The sequence below is a fragment of the Taurulus bubalis genome (assembly GCF_910589615.1).
Source record: "Taurulus bubalis genome assembly, chromosome: 7".
In the NCBI taxonomy this organism is placed as follows: Eukaryota; Metazoa; Chordata; class Actinopteri; order Perciformes; family Cottidae; genus Taurulus; species Taurulus bubalis.
In genome coordinates, this window is record NC_136595.1 from 14,515,590 (window position 1) to 14,539,589 (window position 24,000).

The 24,000-nt window shown below is 39.4% G+C and overlaps 1 protein-coding gene across 1 annotated transcript in view; it reads right to left on the reverse strand.

The window, feature by feature from the left end:
* LOC306739064 (homer protein homolog 3-like) overlaps positions 1 to 24,000 on the reverse strand; it is a 35,469-nt gene that overhangs the window by 94 nt on the left and 11,375 nt on the right. The window contains exons 2-9 of the mRNA XM_079221013.1: positions 21,287 to 21,443; positions 19,238 to 19,369; positions 18,673 to 18,780; positions 10,500 to 10,636; positions 7,244 to 7,400; positions 2,966 to 3,076; positions 1,944 to 2,024; positions 1 to 354 (exon numbers count right to left, since the gene is read on the reverse strand). The exon at positions 1 to 354 is cut by the window's left edge and continues 94 nt beyond it. Coding sequence (XP_079077139.1) covers positions 169 to 354; positions 1,944 to 2,024; positions 2,966 to 3,076; positions 7,244 to 7,400; positions 10,500 to 10,636; positions 18,673 to 18,780; positions 19,238 to 19,369; positions 21,287 to 21,443 — 1,069 coding nt within the window. The 3' untranslated portion in view covers positions 1 to 168. The remainder of the gene's footprint in view (positions 355 to 1,943; positions 2,025 to 2,965; positions 3,077 to 7,243; positions 7,401 to 10,499; positions 10,637 to 18,672; positions 18,781 to 19,237; positions 19,370 to 21,286; positions 21,444 to 24,000) is intronic.

A 24,000-nucleotide genomic window follows, 5' to 3' on the forward strand; every position in this document is an offset into this window, starting at 1 on the left:
CTACCTGCACTGATCTTAAAAACACAGATCCATGAAGTTAAACACCAGTACATTTTCTTACACATTGCTTTGATTGTTGCTCTGCTGATAAACCAGTAAAACACAAATCAAGGCCACATGGGTGGAACCAGTGCCGACTGTGGAGATGCAGCCCAACTGCTGCTGGGGCTATTTGTCGATGAGTTTTGCCAGGCTCTGTCTCAAGTCGTTCAGATCGCAGATTTTGACGTCAAGGACGTCGATGACGCGTCGGACCTCAACCTCCGCCTGGTTCTTCTCCTCCCGGCTCGACGCCAGCGTCTTTTCAGCACTCTGGACCCGTTCCTCCAAGTCGCCGTTTTGTCTCTCCAGATCCTACGGACACATTAACTGTAAATACAGTTTTCTTGTCTGGATGTCCTTCTGAATATTTTTTGCATGTGCTGGTGTCCAAATTGTATGCTTTCTTTCTACTTTTGTGGCATTAGCATGAGCAACCTTTGCTCTTAAATGTGAATTGTACATTTGTTTGTGGAATACACCTTGCAGAGTAGTAATGTTAATTGCTCTGGTGAAGAAAGTAAGCCTAAAGTAGACTGTTTCCTGCTATAATATTTGCTGTATCTGTCCATTAATATGCCCTGATTATGAAGTGGGATAGAGGGATTACAATAATACAGATTTGCTTTACATTGCTGTCTAATGTTGGGCAAGCAAGACCGATCACAAGTACTTTGAAATTAGGACATTTTACACAAATCTTTATATCTGCAAACGGAGTAAAAATAATTAGTAAGCTTTATCCCAGTGCATGTCCATGCCTTTACTCTTTCTGTACAGTATTTGTGTATATTTAAATTATATTTAAACATGTATGTTGTTGTCTGAGCTTCACCTTGCTTTGTTTACATAGCCAGGCACTGCCTTTTTTTTTATAAAGTTAAATGAGAATGTTATAACTTATTTGCTTTAAAATGGTTTATACCTCAAGTTTAAATGTGCAATTGAGTGCTTCATGAGGTCATAATGCCAAATGCACACATGAATAGATTATGGAATGAACACAAGGACAGAACAGGTCAAATATGAATATACATAATTCAAAACTGACACCACTTCTAAAAATGATAAAGGACCTAATTAAGGCTATGCAATATGCACCAGCTACAATCTCCTGCATTAGCATGGAGGCTCAATACTGTGTTTTCTCCTTGAAGTTCTCAGTTCTCAGTTCTCTTGAACTGATCTTCTGCTGCAGGTCTGATGGTACAGCACCAGCACTTTGATTGTCCATTTGTCAGCTGTTTAGATTGGAGAACAGCAGAAAACAGTCTGTAACCCGGTCAGCACTACCTTTGTGTTTCTTACTATAAGGAAGCTTCAAGACAACAGATATCAAACGGACTGAGACCACAACATGATGGGAAAATGTAAAAAAATGAATGTAACATGGTGAAGACCAAATTAACCATGAACATTTCTGAGTAGACATATTTTACTAGTAGAGGACAAAAAAAAAATCCATGAAAAAAAATCCAAGCAACTGAATCACAAGCATCAATGGCAAAACAAAAAGAATGTCTCTGCTCAAAGTGAAGATGAAATGCTTTTATCTTCCTTCCTGTCAATTAAGTGGTTTTCCTACTCTCCTGATACAAGCTATACTATGTTAAGTAACAACAACAATGTAGGTTAGAGAGCCAATTTGTGCAGCAGTGCCACAATCATTCATCAATCAAAGGGCTGCTAAAAGTCTGTATTTCAAGTGTTAGAACTTCTTAAGACCTTGACGTACGGCAGTTACGTTTTTCTTAACATCATCTTAGAGAAGAAAAATGTATCACTTAAGCTTTGACAGTTCATTTTCAAATAAAGTATGTGCCAATAATTCCCAGTAACAGGTATAGCAACGTTGACTGCAACATGACGTTTTACGGAAGGCAACAACACAGTTGTCATGTTACCTGAAGTCTCTGCATGGCCTCCTCTCTCTCCTTCTCCAGCTCACCCACATCGGTTTTCTTGCTCTGTAGATTGCGAATTTCCTAAAAAAAACAAAACAGTAATTCCGAACTGTCACAACAACAAGTTAACACCACGTTCACACCACGTCCACCATCCTCGTTTATCAGATCATGGGACATTTCTCTTATGTTTTGCACAAAAATACTTAAAGTGGTTCTTTAAAAAGCTTTTACAAAACATCCAACCCATCTATATTACACAGCTGGTAAATTCACTGCAAAGAGGCATTTATCAGCTTGGTGATAAGCGGTGTGACACCTTGATGTTTCCCGGGAGGAGGGTGATTTAGCCACTGTGGAAATGACTGTGACCTCGCACGAATCCTGTGGCCAGAACTTGAACTTGTTTGTGTGATGTCACAGACACGGTTATGTTAACGAGGCTGGAAGACAGCAGCGACTTTGATATGCGTTTCATTTATCCAGAGAAAATGGGCTTTGGCTGAGCGTACCCAGCATGCATTTGATGGACATCGACTTGGCCCAAATATTCACAAGATGATACTTTGGCGTCATAACAAAATCAAAATATTAAAGCCAAGCTTGGAAACGGTTATGAACACTTAACATGTAGTTGGCAGCGCTGGACATCTGCATCTTTTCTCATCTCGTCTTAATCCTGTGATGCTGTGGTATTTTATAAAAGCTTTCTTTGTCTCACCAAACTAATGAATCCACACAAACAATTACAGTGCTGTGAAGATAAATTAAGGATTTAATAAAAAACAGACACTAGAAGGGCATAAGTAATAACCCCAAAGCACATTCTCTTTTCAGCATTCTGTTGAGTAATTGCCTCTTGGTTGAAATAAAAACAAGATTACTCAACCATAAAGATCTAATTCATAGCCTTAAAAAGGGCCGGTGTGTAGCATTCAGGGGAATTACACAGTGAGGTTCCCTTCAGGATGGTTAAATGGATTTGGACAGTGTGTAATGGATGGACTGAACTGGTGTCTTGCCTGATCTTTGGCACTCAGCAGGGCTTCCAGCTCCTCCATCGATTGACTCAGCTCCTCTCCAACAGTCTGACCAGCAGCAGGAGGCCCCAGCTGGGCCTCAAGCTCTGCCACCTGGAACCCACAAGCACACAATTAATATACTTATTAACATAACAAAAACACATTTTACAAGACAACAAGAGTTTACAGTCATGCTAGGAGCTCTGTGAGTCTGCACTTCAATCCATCAAATAGTTATTCAAACATTGTCCTCAAAACCACAAACGTCAACCTTGTGATAGAGAAAAAGTTAGGGGATCGCCAAAGTACGTGGAATTCATTCTCTTGGAGCCACAAGTCTGTACAAAACTATATGGCAATCCATCTAAGAGCTGCTGAAAATGTTTCAGTCTGGACATGGTTCGAGTTGAAATATATTTAACAACATTAAAACTAGGGGTTTGCGGGTTTAGGAAGGGAAAGTATTTTAAAATAATAAATAAATAGAAATGTAAAAAAACAAGTATCCTAGACGTATCCAAACCATGACTTTCAAATATGTTAAACCACTCTCCATCTTGCTGTGACACTGAAGCAATCTTTCAAATTAAATTAGTTTTAAATTGATTCTGATCCCCAACAACACGTAATCACTCCAGGAGTTGGAAAGTCTATCAGAATTATCTTAATAATCTTATCTAATTATTTTAGTCTGAAGCTGATCAGTCCAGGTATCATGAGAATATGTAATTATATTTTTACCAATTTTTTGATGGACAAACACGAGAAAAATGAGAAAGTGGGTGGTGTGGGTCAAAAGAAAAAGGGTAAACAGAAATCCATTGTAATGAGGAGAATGATGTAGGTTCTCATTATAGCAGTTATCCAATGAAAGGCGTGCATTAACCTAATGTGTGATGTCATTTTATAAATCCACCACATGACCCTTTCACCTCCAGCGGAAAACATGGAAATCAGCCATGAGGCAGTAATGTACAAATACAATTATATAGTCACATGTAAATATAAAAATAGTTTGACGAGTACTACTGATGGGAATGAGGAAAACCAACAGAGGGGTCATCGCCTACCCGCCTACACACATATCATCGACATGCACACAATGATTCATTCCTCCTCTCATCCATCTTGAATCTCCACCACAAACACACTCACACTCTTCGGTGGAAAAAAGGATTTACTGCCAGTGGTCAGGACTGAACTCTTTCCTTGGAGACTTTTTTTTTTTATCGTTGACCTACTGGAGAAGCCAAAGACGGTGCGTGACAGTTTGACTAAGTAAACGGATTGAAGTCACAACATTTAAGCATTTAAAGTTTTGTGTCTCACTGTTAGTCTACTAGCTTAACAGTAAGGCACTGACACTGTGCGGGTTAGGGGTTCAATTCCCATTAGGCCTTAAAAAAACAAATCAATATACTACAATGTTTGCATGCTCCAGGAGTATTCCGATTAAGACAACAATCTAATTGAGTCCCAAGTGTTTACACAGTTGGAAGAAACAGGATTTGTTAATATGCTTTACCCAAATTAATTTAAAAACTGTATTATTATTTAGATTGCTTCAAATAATTTACAGATATAATTCCCCCCCACACTCAAAACTTGCTCAACTGAAAAGCAAATGAATGACTTAGAAATAAAAACAACTAAACCTATAATAAAGTTATAATAAAGTATTCTACAATCAAATACAGTAACCTAACTCTCACACTCCATGTGTTGCTAAATCTCTTTAAAACTGAGCAGAGGTCAGAGTCAACCCACAAAATAAACCTTCTGCTGTGGGTGGACACAAACATGGCTGAAGCAGAGAGTGCGACGAGGGAGAAAAAGCCAGCCAACCTCTCTTCTTCTGCACACATGAGGATTTATTTTCTTTCTCTAAAATGGGGCAGAAAGGAGGAAAGAGGGTGGGCAGTAAAGGGTGTCCTGTAACTCCCTCCCCTCTGAAAAAAAAGGAAAAACATCCCTGTCCCCCTCATCACACTGTTGCCAAACCCTGGGGGCTTGCTCTACTTCCTGCCACCTGGTTGACTTTGCTGCTGTGTGTGTGTGTGTGTGTGTGTGTGTGTGTGTGTGTGTGTGTGTGTGTGTGTGTGTGTGTGTGTGTGTGTGTGTGTGTGTGTGTGTGTGTGTGTGTGTGTTAACCTTCACCTGGACTCGTAGAGATGGATGAAACCACAACTTGGGCTGAAAATGAAAAAGGGCCAGTTTTCTGTCACTGGTGGTTATAGTTTCATTGCAGACCGGTTGCGGCAGCACTTAATTCTGTCGTGTTGAAGAAGGCTTGTTAAGCTTGACCAAGGGCATGATTTTCTCTCTCTAAATTAAAGATGAAATGCCTGCGTTCTGGCCCTGCGATTATCCAGGGAGCCTGTCAACAGAAATATCCCAAGAAGGGGGGTGAGGGGGACTGGATGAAAAATGCATCTGCACTTTGGAAGAGACCAAGTCTGTGTGGGGATTTTAGTGTGATAGTTATAGATGTCTGAATAAAAACATCTGCATAATATCTATCCAGTTTCCATCCGAGTGGTCAAATGTCTCATAGAACAAAAACAAACGCAGCACTTCTACTTTGATTTAAATAGATCATTTGTCCATTTGTCATTTTAAACCATATGCATACACATTAGGGTTTGATAGTTTGGTCAACATTTTTACCCTGATAATACTTCCTTAACAATTTTTAATAAACGGTAATACAAATTAAAGTTAATTACTGCGATCTACTGCATGTCTAGTTTATAATTCCCTTAGTAATACATACTGCAAATGATAATGATCAGTTTTTTTTGTATGAAAAGGTTTATAATATCCAAACTACATTGAGAAAATGACGGTCAGGGGAGGCAGGTGAAGCAGAGTCTTGAGTTTAAATGCTTGTTCTGCCATTGCTCTTCTTCTACACTTTTAAAAATAAAAGATGATAAGGAGGACTTTGACAACAAAGTCACAGAGTGTTTTGTCCAGAAGGATAGACGAATGGACTTAATTTACAAGTAAAGGTAGGACCATGCATACACTGCAGTAGGCTATAGGGCCTATTTTTATTTTTATTGAATGAGTATTATGAGAATTGTGGAATCGCGATGGCAAATTAAAAGTATACAGCTGGTGCAGAGGGAATGTGCTCTTTCTCTAAGCCGGTATACATAGGTAATACATATTTGATTCCACCAATGTTTGTGTAAAGAATGTTGAAATGAATTATGAAAAACAACCAGTAGTCAATGTGCAAGCTGGCAATTGAATGGAAATTTAAGCCCCTCTATTGGGTTCATATATTTGTAAATCTGTCAGTGCCTCACCAGCCTCGAACCTCAACGCACGTCACTGGCTGTGAATGCCCTAAATACAAGATGGGGTTGTGACAAATAGGTTTACAGGGCGTCTTGTTTTGGAGAGTTCGGCTGGAGGACATATTTTATCCTTTGGAGGTGAAGTGGATTGATAGAAAGCAGAGCGTCCCATAATGCAACGCCGATATGAAAACACTCGACTCAGCAGAGAAATGAAACAGGAAGTCTACGCAGGTTTATTGGGGTGGACTACCCTGTTTTATGAAATTTGCCATTTTTGTGTTTCTGTGAATTACCTTAAACTAAAGCGCTGACTGTTACCACCTCATGCTACACATTTAAAACAATACAACAGAAAATACTTGTTTCTGATTCATTTTCAGGTGAAAACACGGTTCCAGTTCTAGTCAAATATTGATTAATACGCTAGTCAAGTCTATTTACATGAACATAATGTCAAAAAAAGAAGGCTTTACATACTGTATCTACAGCAAATAACGTAAATGTGGATTCTCGATTCCAAAAATTAAAAAAGTCTTGAAGGGAAAAAAGTGGCAACCTCATATTCAAAGTAGTGTATTTTGAACTGCAGGTTCAGCGACAACACTGATGCTCAATGCTATTCTCTCTAGGGAAAGTAACTTGAAATGGGTCAAACTGATTATAAACAATTGAATTATGGGCTATTTTTCCTTTCGACTTAGTTTGATGATACACTTTGAAGTGTCCCCAATTTGAAAAATAAGTCTCCTCATAACTGGGCCAGCATTATAATTTAGATGGCTTAGACTGCTTGTGGTGCATCAGTTGCAACCATTACACATTATGGGATGTTACAAGAATAAACGCTATAGAACATAGAATAGACATAACCTACAACCTCCTGAGTTGGATCAGCAGCACCTTAACAGTGTCCTCCCTGACCAATGAAATGAATGATGAGGTGTTTATTAGTCCACGCTCCGTACGTCACCTGCTCTCTGAGGCGATCCGTCTCCTCCTGGTATTCAGACAACTGCTTCTTCCACTGCTCCACGCTGCCGTTGGCTTCTTGCAGTGCTTCCACTAGCTTGGAGTTACTGTCCTGCAGGGTGAAGAGCTCGGCCTCCATGTTTATCTCACACATGGACCTGAAGGGGAGTCACAAAAACACACCGACTTAACTTAATGTCTGCATTATTTATTTACGTGTGGTTGGTTTATCCACATTTTTATTTATTATTAGCTTCTTTTCTGAAAACACCGCTTTAGCATTTCAATGATTTGGATTGTTGTTAAAGTAGAACATATTGATTAGTGTAGCTATAAAGACATGATGCTGGTAGACTGTCAGAGAGACGCCCTACTGGTGAGGAAAATGCAGAAGATAAGGAGATTGTGAAACATTTAGATCATCCTGCACACGCTGTTTGGAGGAATTTGATGCAACATTTATTGTATTTTAAAAGGAACCATTAGGCCATGTATTTGAATGTTTTCAGAGAAGCCCGCGACAGAACTAGAAGAAAAAAAACAACACAAGTGACGTGTTATCCATTCCCACCATGTTGGACAGACGGATCGGGTCCTGTGTGCCAGTAAAGGTCAGGATTCAGTATTTAATAAACCAGAGAGATTTTACACCATGACGACTAAACTAACAGCTTAGCATCCATAAAACTTCTCACCATAGCAACAAGAGAAAAAAGCCTACGTAGGCTTATGACAATCCTCAAATAAAACCGACAGGATGAGAGGTTGCAACGCAGCTGGGTAGCTATGTTTTTCTGCTTCCTGGTCTCAGATGGAAGGTCGAGTGATCAATAATGAGCACCGTGATGTCGATAATAAGAAGCAGCCAAATTCTGTGCTAGTTAGACCTGGATGGTCTTAAGACACGGACACACAATCACACACCGACTCTAACGCAGAACCAGGCAGAAGACACGTTCTGCTTAGCTGTAAAAGATTTTTTACAAAGACTCATTGTTGATCTTGTAGTTTATCAACAATGGTATTTTTCTTAACTTTTAAAATCATAGCTTGTTTTATGAAAAAAAGCCCAAAATGTACACCATAGGTACTACGTGTTCCCCTGTGTTCCAGCTCATCGCTAACTGTGTCCGTCTACCGTTTGGTGATGAGCAGGTTGAGGACAGTAAGTTTTTAACAGCTGCCTGCTGTAGTGACGCAATGAGAGTAAACCAAAGATTGTGGCTGGACGGCTTTAAAAGGAGTTGAACTTGTTATAGACAAGTAAAGCCAAACGGAGCTGCAGATTCAGATGTAAATTCTCTGTAGGTTCATCGTAGCATTTTCACATATTGCTCTCATAAAAACAACAATCATAGGTGCTGTATTCTACAGAATCTACAGTCTCAATTAGTTGATGCTGCATCAGCGAGGAGCATCACATTCCCACTATCTGAGACACATGTTTCCAGTTTACAAAATACTTTTCATTTTCTGCTTGTCAGTTACAGTGTGAGTCACTGTTTTTCAAATAGCAGCTCTCCTTTCAGAAAGAACCCCCTCAGTTGTAGTGTGGGAACAAGCTTGTCTCTCTGTGTGGATAATATCATGTTTTGATGTAGAAGAAAGTGCTGTCTCTACAAAACGTTTTTCCTTTGCCAAAGAGGTCAAGTCTTTGTTCATGAAAAGGATATCTCAGAAACCGGTCAACAGCTTTCAGTGAATATTGGTGAACAGTTAAACTATGGGACAGAAAAAAAGTTCTCTGAACTACAAAAATTACTTCTGAAAAAGAAATTATGGCAATTAATATTTTATAAACAATTGTGTTGTTAAAATATGATCTAAATATGCACACTTTAAATTTTAATGGCAGTTTAATGGCTTGTAATTGCTGAGAAGACCGGCTTTTAGCAGTACATTTCATTTACTCTACAGAGCTCAGCAAAGTGCTCTGGGCTGCTCACGGGATCACAACCTTAAGATTAAACTTCCTAAACTCCAACAGATACCATTTCCATTACAGTACTCCCACTCACATCGGCTGCCCTGTTTTTTTTTTGTTATGTCTCTGTGTTTTGTTTGTTAATATTCTTATACTGTATGCATTGCTGAAAGCCTAAATATTATTTCATAAACATCAGAAGCTCCAGCTGAAGGATTCCCCTCTTTTTCTGTTTCTCGTCTTCTCGTCTTTCTGCCTGTGTAGAATAAAATGTCTTTTTTCTACCACATTCTTTCCGAAAGAACATTTTACATCGAGCTAAAAGAAGAACGTTAAAAACAGCAGTGAGGTGTAAACACGACCGTCCCTGTGAAGGAACTGTTCCTCTGTGTTGTGAATCTGGCAGATCACACTTTAGACACCACGTTACGTACAGCGTCTACAGATACAGTTGGCCTCAGAGAGTGACAAGCTAATATAACCCGTTTGCTCCCTTTGCACAGGGAAAAGAAAGATACAAGTTAAACAAAAACATTTGTCTTGATAAATATCCATTATATGTACAGGATGTCGAATTTTAAAAGTCTATTAAATTGCGGTTATTAATGAGATCCTCGCAGAGTCTGATCACATGGTCTAATGTTTAGTGCAGGTTATTGCTTATTAATATAAACTAAAAGGCAGAGATGGAAAATAACACATTTACTCAAGTACCGTTCTACTACTGTACAAAGTGGACACTGCTGAACTTGAATATTTCCATTTTATAAGCATTTTAAGTATTTGTCGTGTGTGGCTGAACTGGAGTAGTTTCACGAGTAAGAGTACTTGAGTACAGTATTGGACAGATACCCATTACTGGTATTGCTGCATCTCTACTTATATGATAAGTGTCTAAAACTGGCTCCACATTGACAAAATTATCTTGAATGTATTTGTTAGTGATAAAAACAGAATTATATAATATTCTATAATAATGTAAAACTTTGAAAGGAGTCATTCTGCATAATGAGTACTTAAGAACTCAAAACTAGGTATTTTCTTACCATCATAAATGTACTTTTACTTAAGTGGATTTGATTTGATTACTTTTTACACCACTGCTAAACACATTTGGTTAACAACAAAATAAAACTACATAAAGACGAACAAAGCCAAACTGAAGACTAAACTGAACAAGACTTCACTGAAATGTAAAAAGTACAGTGTCTGGTCTTTAAGTAAACAAAACCATTCAGCTTCCTTTTCTCCAGACAATCTGCCCAGTGCTCAAAGAGGTCATGTGGTGTACACCTCCTGCTGAAGTGAAACAAACAAAAAACATTGTCATTACCCTTCAGACAACATCTTCTTGACCCTCTCCTTCTCTGCCGTCAGCTCCACTTCGGCACTCTTGCTGCGGAACAGCTTTTCCTCGCCCGGCCCGTTGACGGTGAGCAGCGGGGGAGAATGGCGTTCCTCTGACAACTCCTGGACCAACAGGGACGGAAAAACAATCAGCTCATGAGCTCTGTTGTAAAGTTGAAAGTTAAATCAGCAGCAGCTCTGTTCATACGACATTAGTTTCTTTATGTACTAGAACATTTTGTGTGAGTGTTAAAAATTGAAGAAAAGATTATGTCTGGGATTAAATCCTAATCAACTACTCTGCAGTTTTCCTGTTGGGAGAGCAGAGTCCTTTCAGTGAAAGTGACAACAGCACTTGGCAAGGTACTAGTATTTTGTATGCACCACATTATTTTATTCAGAGTGGATGTTCCAAATTACATTAAATGTTTAAATATGCTGAAATACCCAGAAACAAAGATTATTGATTGTGGATGTTACACTGTTGAAACAAGCTTGAGCACAACTAATGTGATTTTGGCTCAGAGGTTCAGGTTGGAGCCGTTGACAGGCCCATTATTGTCTCAACACTCAGACCAGTCATCAGAACAAAAGAAACAAGACTCAACGTGACAGGACTGAGCTCCATCAGTGCCTGATTTGTCCCATCTGGGTCCCTGTAAATAAGGTCCATGCAGAGTAAGCAACCACACTCGGAGCCCAGCTGCCTTCTCCTCATACGGCTTTAGAGATCTGATAGGACTCTGATTCAAAAGGAAATAACTCAATGACTCATTCATGAAGTGTGAAAAAATGCAGATGCTGGTGATCCTGCTGTAATGTGTACATCTGTAGAGATACTACATATGCTGCTGATCTGCAATAGGCTCACTAGCAGTGCAGGTGCCACTCAGTCACAAAATAATATTACAACTAAATGTTCATTTTTGCATCTGACTTTACACGTTACATTTCAAGTCTTTATCCTTTGAAACCTATTAGTCAATTTATTTAAAAAAGAAAAAGAGATAATGAAGATCATCATCAAAGATAATATTTAAACAATCTAAGCTCAGGGTCCATACAGAAACTTGACTACAGCTTTCATTTATATCACATGCTCTTCTTCAGCAGATGAAGAATCGAGTCTTTCACATTTTCATGTTTCTTTGACCACTTTAAGGACTTTTTGTTGCGCCTCATCCTGTTGTATATTGTAGATGTGAGTCACCCTTCATTGTGACGCTTGTGTGAGCTTCCTCTTTTGTTGCGAGGAGAAACAAACAAGATACATTTTTATACAAGATGATTTTGCTTCAGTCTCTTCACATTTTACAAGATTAGGTCTAATTTTTCACCTTTTTCGATTTTTGATTTTTGATTTTTTTTTGTCAAGTTGTGCTTTGTATATAATCTTTACCAAGACCATGAGTCAAGCACCCAGCAACTGTAGCTTTAGTTTGCTCCTGCGCAAAAAAATAGACTGCACGGCACATTTTATAATAATCCAGTCATTTACATAGATTTGAATGGAAATTAGTTTTTTACTGGGAACAAAATAATTGAATAGTGTTCCAACTGACTGTTGTTTTGTGGTTGTTGTTGTTTAGATGCCACTAGAACCTTAATAATATCTCCAATACTAATACAATAAGTAGTGATGAGTACTGCCGATAACTTGAAAGCTAGAAATCAGAGTTTTGAAGACATCAAGAAAGCTGGTGTCTCACAGTAACATATCACATATCGCACCATATGACCTTTAGCTCAACACTGAATAGATCTGCAGCCATAAAACAAGAAGGTGCAACTCGTTCGGCAACTTGTTCGCAGCCTGATTATTACATTTGGACATCAAGTTATTTGGGAACATGTTCGGTCCCTGGGAGATTTAGAAATCAAGTAAACCGTAGTATATTTGACAGCAGTATTTTCTTTTCTTTTTTGTTACTTCATTAAGAGTAGCCTAATAACATGTAAGTTAAATAAACTGAATGGTGATACAGTACAAGAAGAGTCATTTATGTTCCTCTCCTGTCAAAAAGAGACTTTGAACATGACATATACTACAGCATGCGGGTGGCTCGACTCCAGCCTGGCACAGTCAAGTCTAACCAATCTGCTTTGATATTTTCCTTCTCTGCTGCCCAGAAATGGGATCAAGCTCCCTTTCACAGTTTTGTGAACCATTTTCCTCAGTTTGAGGCTGTGGGCTATAAGACTAAAAGCAAACACTGAAATAAAGTCTCCTTTCTTTAAAAGCATGCAGATGAATTAACTTAGGCACATTTATTTATCCAGTGTCCAGTGTCTTCTTTCTGTGCAGTAACCTGAACCTGAACTTGTCGACGACCAAGTGCCTCACTGAAGCATTACAACCCTGCACTTATTATCGAAGAAAAGATTGTATTATTAATTTGAGCAAGCCTGAGCGTATTCCTCTGGAGGATGATAGTATATCATCTATAGCAGCTCTCTTTCTGACCTTGTTGATGAATATGGAATTAAAACACAGCCAAGCAAAGTGTCCAGAGGAAAGAACCCGAGAACGGGAAAAATCAAAGTCAAGGCAACTCCAGTCCGGCCCCAAAGCCAACGGATCGGCTGTGCATATCTCTGAATAATTCATTCTGTGGATCATGTTTAAGTCATAAATAGGATTACAAATTTACAGCAGTTTTTCCGTATGTTGTTCGCTAACAGGCTGAGTGGAAACAAGGCAGACAGACGAGAGCACAAGCCTGCGACCAACGACTAATTAGGCAGAGTTCAAAGGAATTTCCACTTATAAAGGACAGTTCTGTGCAGTCTGTTCTCGGGGGATATTCCAGGATATCATTGAAGTCTGCCTTCTGGATCTTCTCAATTTGGATGAAGTAAATTCAGATGAATTTATCTGCATGTTGCCATATTCTATACTTTTTCAATAGACTGTACAGACTAAATTACATGGTGTGCTGCTGTTGTCGTCGTTGACAAAGCTTTTACTCTTTTGTAGCAAACACCAGCTGTGCTTTGAAGCTAAATTAGCTCTGAAGTCAACTTTGATCAGACTCCAGATGAATTATTGAGCATGATAGTCTATGCAACGCTGAGATGCATGACTACGAACACCGCAGTCCCTTAGACAAAAGAAGATGGTCGTCTTTGTATTGCTTTTGGATTGTCGGGTGGATGCGTGTTTTTTACGCACCTGGGAGAGCTGAGGGTTACCGATGTCCCATGATGCATCCGTGAAAGGCAGAGGGAAGTGCCACGTGGAGAAATGGAAGAAAAAAAAAAAAAAGTAGATTATAGATAAATAAAACCATGCCATTATTTTACCATACATACAGTAATGCCTGTTCATGAAAGCTTTACCATTCACCAAGTTTTCAACTTTGTTTGTTTGATCTTTGTTTCTGCAAAGGCATCGATTCATTTTTATTTCTGGTTTGACAGAAAATAGATGCCGATCACATGGACACCATCTGAACACCACATGAACACTATCTGCAAAATAAATGTGTGTGTTAAAATACAACACACACATCCATTTTTTGGAGTTTCGAGAGGCTTGCTTTGGAATCGATGGAAATCCCAGATACTTTAATATTCAACGGCTTTCCTAAAAGCTGATGTCTCTGCACCACTGTTCATCTTAAGTACATCTATGCTGTTTACTTATTTATCTGAGCATCAGTGCATTTGCTCCCGTTGCTTTATAAAGCCTCTATTTCCCGTTTTACTGAGACACATACCTAATTTATTTATTCATGTGTCCATGCATCAGAGGTACATGCTTGCATTTCCTTTGAAGCACCTGCCCTGCCAACTAACCCACACACCCACACACACACCCACCCACACACACACCCACACCCACACCCACACACAGCTGGTTTTAATACCAAGTCTGTGGTTTAAAACATTGATAACTGGCCTTTCTGCTTGCCTCTCTGCCTCTACATGGATACCATGTACGGATGGTGATAGCAGAGCAAAAAAGCTCCAATCAGCAGGCACAAACAAATGACAGCTGTTACCTGTCAGATGAGGGAAACAGCTTCTGTGTCCTGCTGTGTTTACACTGCTGTTCAGAGGATTTATGGCAGAGATGTCATCTCTTCTGCACTCTTTTTGACATTTAATTAGTTTTACTCCGTGGCTCTGTGTTTCCAACCTTTGTTTTGTCTGACAAGCCCTGCAAGATGAGCTCATTAACACCACATGTCATATTCCAATTGTGTTTATTTGAAGTGATTTTAAACTGACACTGACCATGGAATTGTTCATGTTTAGGCTTTGCTTCTAGTGTTTTCATAGGGTGTAGCCTTTAGGGGGGCTATATTGGCATCAATGCGAGATTGGGAGCATTTCTATCGCCACGTTGCAACGTTGTTGAATGGGACGGCCTTATCAGCTGTAATCGCCGCATGAGAGCAGTGCAAAGCGGCCAACCCTAACCCATCACTCCACTATATCTTTACATATATCATAAGAGTTGTTTGCTGCTATATTACTGCCCTGAAGGTTGTACATTGCTCCTTTAAGTAGGTTTTCTTTTGCGTGACCTGAAATGTTTCAGTGACCTGAGAATTAGTTGTTTAATGAGCTCTGACCTCTGGCTCTCGATAAGGATCTTCCCGTTTTCATGGTTTTTGAGTCGGCTACCATAGTTCTCCTCCACACTTGGTAAACTGATAGAATATGTTTCAGTTGGCTGCAATCTGCAACCTCACTGCTTGAGGACGCACAATTACACACACACTGCACTCATATCGCAAAATCGCAATAACATCGTATCGTGCAAATATCATATCGTGGGGCATCTGGTGATTTGTACCCCTAGAAAATAAGACCAGCTTATTTTATATTTCAATTAAACTGTTTGCATATCACTAGCTATCCTCTGTACTGTTGCAAATTCTAATTTAAGATATTTTATACTGAAGAACACAACATAAACAGAGCAATGGCCCTAAATGGAGAATCTACTAAACAATAAATATACTGTATTCCGTAAATGTTATTTCATGGCATAAACCAATTTTGCATCTTTCTTTCAGTTCTATAATGCTCTTTCTATTCTTCTTCTTTATCTCACTGAACTTCACCATCTCCTCCTCCTCCTCCATCTCAGCTTTGAGCTCTGCAAACAAGCCTGAAAGCTGAAGCTTTACTGACTGCAGATCCCCTGCTGCCATCCACATATCAGAGGCAGAAAATGTGCTCTGTAAAGCTCGAGGCTGCACAGATACACCTCTGCAATACGATAGAAGGTTACTGACCAGGACGGTTACTGACCAGCTACATGTGATGCAAGACCTACAGAGGAAGATAAAACCAGACAAAATACTGCAGCTCCCTTCCAGCATATAAACATTCTTTTGTAGGTTTATCAGTTTATTATGATGTAAGGTTTACATATTTAAGCTGTGTATTATTACATTTTCTTCCTGCTGACGTTTTTACTAACATTTAGTAGCAAGAGACACTTTTTGTTCCATTCCCTCACATTTAACTGAAGCACTTTTATTGGTAAACTTTGAAACTTCTATCTCCACAAACCAGTTAACTTTAATATTTTTATTCTAGTGTTTGTGGAGAGCTTTAAACAGTACTCACATTTTGGTATATGATAATCCAAATCATTCTTTATGGAGCTTTTAACTGACATTAGAGCCACAGTGGAGCTGCCGTCAATACTTGGCTGTAGTTCGTAGTACAATAACCTCATGCACTTACACTCCATAACAACTTAGACTGGCTATTACTTCCATATTACACAGGTTCAGAGAGCCAGTACTCTGTTGTTTTATAAAGTGCAGCGGCGAGTCAGAGGATATGATAATAACCACAACGACAGTGTTTACTGCCAGAGACAAAAATCAATAACTGCTGTTTTCTAGAAATCAGGCTGCTCGTCTGCTTGCGTCTGACCTTGCAGCTGTATCCAGGTACTGTTATTGTCCGTCTGTGTGTGTGTGTGTGTGTGTGTGTGTGTGTGTGTGTGTGTGTGTGTGTGTGTGTGTGTGTGTGTGTGTCCGTGTGGATGACCATGTGTTGCTGTGGTCTGTGAGTGAGCTACCTGGTTGTCATGGTAACATTATGTAACCCCTCGGCTTGACATGGCCTCTTTGTGTGCAGTTTGACTCTGCAATTCACACCAAGGGCTTGAAATCAGCAGTTTTATATTTAATTTCCTCGCTGCAATTTATTCTTTCACAATTTTCCATTTTTATTCCTACACAGGAACACCAGTGTTTTAGAGTGCTGCATGCCGTTACATCCTACAGCGACTCTTCCCTGCCAAAGGCGACTGAGACTGTGGTGAGCAGGGTCGTCCTTCAATCAGAGGATCGGCGGTTCGATCCTCTAGTCCATGTCCATGTGTCCTTGGGCAAGACACTTAGCGTTGCTTACGGTGTGTGAATGTTAGGTACTCCTGATGGGCAGGTGGCACCTTGCATGGTGGCTCCTCCCATCAGTGTATGAATGGGTGAATAATGTCATGTAATGTTAAAGTGCTTTGAGTGGTCGGAAGACTAGAAAAGCTTTATTTTTATAAAAGTTTTATTTTTTCAAATACATTTTCTATTTTGTGTTCTCCACTTTGCTTTTTTCAGTTTTTTTTTTTTATACTACACTATATGAATCAGATCGCAGCAGAGTGTCTCCGAGCTGAGGTCGCAGTTGGCAGCGTGACTGCAGTCTCTCAGACCTGCTGAGTGGCTCTTTGTTAGTCTTAACTCACTCACTCACTAACTAAGAAACAAGACTAACATAGCAGCTCTGAAGCTTCTCAACGGTTAGCCTTGTTCGTACAATTAAATCACTGCCTCCGAAACCAAGTGTGTTGGTATTTTTGGGTTGTCAAAAGAAAAGAAGAACTCTGTCTTGTGATCTACTTCTACTGTCGCTACAAGCCGGCTTGTTTTGTGAGCGAGAAAAAAGGTGAAGGATGAAGATTTCCACTGCAGGCAAACTTTCTCTTCTCAAGCTGAACCTCAGAGTTATCAAGGAATCACGGACGCGGCAGGATAACAACTGGCCATTGTCCTATCAGCAGCAACCAGATTCCCTTCAATTATAGATGATTCAGCTCTCCTCCTTTCCTCCAACTCCATTTTCATGATCCCTCATTTTTCTTTCCTTCAGTCCCAGCCAATACTGCCCCTCCAAACACCTTCAGCACAGCGTCTCTTTCTGCCACTCATCTCCATCTGTCATGCATGAAATATTTTAATGGAGTTAACCAACGGGAGAATAATTGAGCAGCCAGATGAAGTTACATTCAATCCCTCGTGATTCGGTATACGTTTAAAATAGAAACAAAGCCACTAAATTCATTGCCGTATTACTGCTCGGTTCTGTTGTATTGGCCTGGGAGTCACGGACACCATCACAACCCTTCAGGATCCTGAACCTGTTGTCCATCCTTATCACATGTTTAAAAATGTATTTCCTCTAAATTCTGAACAACAAACACTTGCACAGTAAGCTTTTCAGACTTTGCTCATAGAATAAAACCAAGTGGTTATTCAACCATTACTAGCAGTGCCAGTTCCTGTGGCGGTGTCTGCACACAGTGGACAATTTGTGCTCCTTGTAATGGTCAACCAATAAAAATACAAATAAAATCCTATTGATCATAATGTCTAATTAAGTCAATTGGAATGAAACTATTCTTGATGTAGATAGTGTTGGTTTTAAATCTCTGCCATTTCAGAATTATTCCACCACACCAATATAATGGGGGTGAATGAACAACATGCTTGGTGGTCAAAGCATCTACATACTCAATATAATAAACTCTACGGTAATGTGTCTTTTCAGAAACGATATTCGGGATAATCCACAACCCCAGTGGGGACAGTTTTCAACATTTTCTTTTCCCATTGTTCCCATTTCAAAATGGTTTGCAGTGAGACCTGTTGTCGATGTTTTCAGATCATCAAATGTAAAGCTTTCATTAAAAGGTGGTATATTATTTTAAAATGCATTTATTAATATGTTAATGTTCCCTTATTATTCACTTATTTTGTCTGATTAGGCCTTTTGTCAGATCTGTCACGGTGACTTATGACTTTGGTTTATTTTCAGTATATTTGAGAATGTGGAGCTTATATTTACTACCTAGGGAATGCTATAATGAGCCAAACTAAGAAAACATTTAAGAAAGTCGAGCAGTGCTTTACCTCTGGAGCTGCAATGTTAAGCGCAGGGTTGGCCAGTTCAAACCTCTCCTGAGATTTCTCTCTGGCCAGACGGGCCGCCTCCTTCACCTCCTTGAACTGCTCTGCAAACTACAGGTGGACACAGAAGACAGGAGTTACACCCGGGTTGCCAAGATAGCCTTAAAACTCAAACGAACCATGTCTACATCATACTTAAATCACTGTTTTAAATCTTCAGTTGGTACTTGTAATTATCGTTCCCAATGCATACAAAGACAGACGGACAAAATAAAAATCTTGCATATCAATAAAATACAAATAAATGTCATGGGAGAACCTGCATGATGGTGAGGAAAATATATAGGAGGTGCTTAGTGTCTCTGTAATAATCCATCTGCATCAGACAGAACACAAGACGTGTTAATATGAATTACAAATGGGGGAAATTGGGCCTCGGTCACCACATCACTGTACTCTCCATAGTCCTTTTTCCACATCACCCTCTCTGAAATAAAATACTTTAAAGAGTTTTTAAATTTAGTCAATATTACACAATGTTGTCGAAGTGTGTGTGACAGCCGTTCACCTGCTGCAGCTGCTGCTCTGTGGAGAAGCCCAGGCCATAGACGGTGTTGGCCCGGCTGTCTGCCCACTGGCCAAACTTCTGGGAGGTTTTGGTGAAGGTCATGTTGGGGGTGATGGTGCTGTTGATGATGGCCTGACACCACAGAGAATAAAACAAGTAATAAATAACATGAACACAAAAGCAGGTAAATTATCCTGTAGGAAGTAGAGCAAGAACTGAGAGGGATATTAAACATGTATCAATTATGCACACTGGAGGGTGTTCAGACAAAATATACAGAGGGTCAACCCTAAAATATATATGAGATACAGATAAAAGAGAAGAATGTTGGAATATTGTTTTTTGTTTGCTATGAAGACAAACTCATTTGTTCACTGGAGCACATGTATTATTCATATAAATCTTTGTTTGTATTTTCAAATCAAATTGTACATTTCCTTAAACACCATTTACAACCATGTTTTTTACAAATTTCTTCAGGATTTTAGTTTTTAGGTAAATCCACAACTACAGGAATTGTGATGAAGGTGCATTGACTATAATTCGGCTCGGGTGCTGAATTTGCATGTACTTGTATTCATGTATCAAGCTAATGTGCTTAAAACGCCAGTTTTCCAAAGAAGGTCATTTTCAAGGACAAAGAATTAACAATATCAAGAATAAATAATTGATGTTGTCTTTAAATGCCAAATTCATCACAGCTCATTGTTATGTTTTTTATTTGCACACACTTGACCATAATATATGCAGATTTTATTCTGATAATCAAGAGGCCAATGTTTCACTGTGCAGCAGCTTATTACAGTCAACAGGCTGCTGTTGGCTTTGAATTCTACACTTTTCTTTAGATCATGAGCAACAATAAATAACACTGCTACATTAATACCACTAGTCACATTTAGATGATGTAGTTGTCTAAATCTGGATTTAAAAAAAACATTGCGACTGTCTGCTCGAGGACTGTGCATGCAAACAAAGATATCAAACAGCCAGGCCAGAAAAAGAGCCAAGTGAAAAAGCTTGTTGCGTTTATCTGCTCAGAAATATTCTCAAGTGAACAGTCTGATGAGGTGGATTTGTTATCAAATGTAGATGTCTTTGGTCTCTTCTCAAAAAGACTCAAGTTTTAAGGGTGCTACATTGGCACAACTGGGTGATAACAATAAAGAGTTTTCATTTTGGGCTGTCAGTGTTGGGAGTCCCATGTGTTTTACTGTTCTACTGGATGCATTGTTACCGATATGGTTGTGTTATAAATATTCTGCTGACAATGTGCAACTTCGACTAATGCATCCCCACCCATAACAGTCAAAAGCTAATGGGAAAACAGATTTATTGTCCAATATTTGAACAATCTGAGGATAGGAGGCACAGAGGGGGCTAAATAAAATGCAAGTCAGTAGGATTTGACACCCCACAAATGAAGAGTCCCTCCGCCCATGTAATACGAATACCATATAAGGGAAAATACTGTTTCCTCACTGTTAGCAAGCGGGTTACACTTGTAAACTTGCAACTAGCTGCAGTACGTTACTCCAGAAGTACAGTGTGTATATACTGTACACATGTAGATATAGATGTGTGCGGGCATCTGTGCAGGCATATATACATGTGTATCTGTGCGGGGATATATACATGTGCATCTGTGCAGGCATATATACATGTGTATCTGTGCGGGGATATATACATGTGCATCTGTGCGGGGATATATACATGTGCATCTGTGCGGGGATATAGACATGTGCATCTGTGCGGGGATATAGACATGTACATCTGTGCGGGGATATAGACATGTGCATCTGTGCGGGGATATAGACATGTGCATCTGTGCGGGGATATAGACATGTGCATCTGTGCGGGGATATATACATGTGCATCTGTGCGGGGATATAGACATGTGCATCTGTGCGGGGATATAGACATGTGCATCTGTGCGGGGATATAGACATGTGCATCTGTGCGGGGATATAGACATGTGCATCTGTGCGGGGATATAGACATGTGCATCTGTGCGGGGATATAGACATGTGCATCTGTGCGGGCTCCCACCTTCGTCCCACCAACACTGATGATGCGGTAGACACTGCGGGTGGCATCGTAGAAAAAGGACACAGTGACCGCGTGTTTACTGGCTGGCAGCCAGTTACGTTTTGTGGCCGGATCGATTTGGAAGACATGAGCTCTGGCGCTGAAGATGGGCTGCTCCCTTTAAAAAAAAAAAAGAAAAAAATACACAACAGAATGTATTAACTTAGTGTTTCAGGTGATTTATTGTCACATTAATTTACAAAAGACTTGTGAATACATCCAGGTAGGCAGGTTGAGGTTTGAGTCATGTGCTTTTAAAATGTAGTCCGAGTCATTTTCTATTTTATTTAAAAGTGGATTGCAGTCATAAATAAATTAGTCAGATTTTAAAGATGCTTTCAGCACATTTTAAATCGCATTCCAAAACATGTTTATGGGTATAGTGTGTGGCAAGTTTGTCATACATTTTGGCCAAGCCAGAAAGCTACAAAACAAAGTATTTAATCATATTTTTGCGTATCATGATTGTATTCAGTAGTGTTATTTTCCATTAGTTTGTGTTATTCTTGTCCCATGAGCACCTGACTCGCAAACCTCCTTTCTCGGTCTCTTAGCCTGTCTTTGCACGAGGGGCAGAGTTGTGCTTCACACACACACACACACACACACACACACACACACCCCAACTCTGGCTTGGTACAGCGTGAGACACACATCATGGCAGAGAGAACAAAACACCCGAAGGTTTGGCTGCATTTTACTCGAGTAGATGCTGATACGCTCGTCGTGGCCACAAATGTAATACAATCCCAAGTAAGGGAGGTCAAATCCTCAATTTATCAAAACATTTGCCAATCAAGCAGAACATACATCTACAGAAACGCAGTTTTCAACTGTTTGGTGAGCAGCCGTCCATCTTCGTCCACTGCAGGTAAAATTTGCGGGGAACTACAAATACAGATACAGAACTGAAAGCTAATCACAGAGCTAATTGTTTAGCTGCAAATGTATTTGAAAGATTTTGCAAGTTATTGTATTGCTGCTCAATAAAGACTTTTTGTATACATACATACAAGAATAATGAAGGAATGTTATTTCTTACTTAATTGTCTTTTTCTCTCTAAATATAATAAAGAAGAACCAGAGTAAGGAGGACCCCACTCTTCCACGGAGTGTACAATGATGATGATGAAGCTATAAATATGGACAAAAATACCCTAAATTTACTAATATTATTGTCAGGAACCTTGAGGTCATCAATGTTCTCCTGGTGTAATGAAGCTGAAGATTTGCTAACCGCTAGCAGTCCAATGAGCCATTCTGCTCTCTTTGAAGAACCATAAACTTGCTCTGATGACTAACCGTGGGCAGAGGATCACGGGATGATGGGGACTACGCCGGCACTTTGGTGAATTCATGCAACATTCCACAGCTAATAGAGTTTGCTCAATGTCAATGTATGCAATGAGCCGTTCCCATTGCAGGTCAATTATATACATTAATGAGGATAATTGGTAAGTGAGGGGGAAGGCTCTGTTCTTTGTGTAAGCAAGATAAATAACCATGTATATAGGTCAGCACTGTCTATATGAAGCATTGTTCCCACTGGGTTTGGTTGGAATTATTTCACATTTGCATACAAACAATTGGTATTGTTTCCACACAGATTACTGAAGCTACAATTGACAATAGACAATAGCAGCACAGCCAAAGAAGCAGATTCTGGTGTCAGTCAGGTTCAGGATGACAGAGGCAAGAGATGCAATAAATAGGAGTGATTGATGGTACAAATGTGGGTCGAAGGTGACTGAACAACACAGAGTCACTGGTGGGGGGAAAGCAGACGTAGCAAACTACTACAGTACGTCTCTAATTTGCGATACACTTTTGATTTAGTTAAAATATTCTGATACCTACCCTTACAGTTCGTCACATGTAGATAGTATTTTTAGGATTAGTCAAGGACTCAGAAATGCGTGTGGTTTTATTTTTTTTTCAATCCGAGCACACAAACATTTATTCAATGATACAAATATTTAAACTGATGAAGATGTTGGGTACATATAATCTAAAAAGTGAAAGTGAACACGAGTAAATGTGACAGCCAAGTTGTATTCTTGTATTAATTATATTAGGAGCTAACTAGCTTGAATTATGATAAGTCTGACTGCATTTAGCCTGGTCCTACTTCATTGGACCTCAGTCTGTTGAGTTCAGTGCAGCCAATTGTAGAAAGTTGCTTTTAGCCATGTGAGCTTGGTCTACATTTCCACAGCATATATGTCATATATTTAGCAGGAAAGGTGCAATCAGTAAAATAACTAATGGCTAAATTCCAGTTCCAGTGTCCCACTATTGGGTATACTGGCTCTCTGTCATTACTAACTAGGACAATTCAATGGAATGAAGCCTGCGCTTTTCCAAGTGTAACAAGCCAACATGTCTGCCAATAAATAAAAAAAAGACAGAAAAAGATCAGCAACTACCACAGCAATCAACAGAAAGTTGTTCAGTGCTATCTCTTACCAAACTGATATTTGAAATGTTAATGGTGAAGCTTGAGAAATTGTTCCAAAACTACTGGGAATCAATTACGGTTCTGTTGTTAAAATACAATTGTTGCCATTATAGATAGAATACAGTTAGGTTTCCTGTTTGAGGACATTTTAGAACATTACATGTTATTTCACTGCATCTTTAATTCACAATGCATGCGTCACAATTGCAGTTTACAT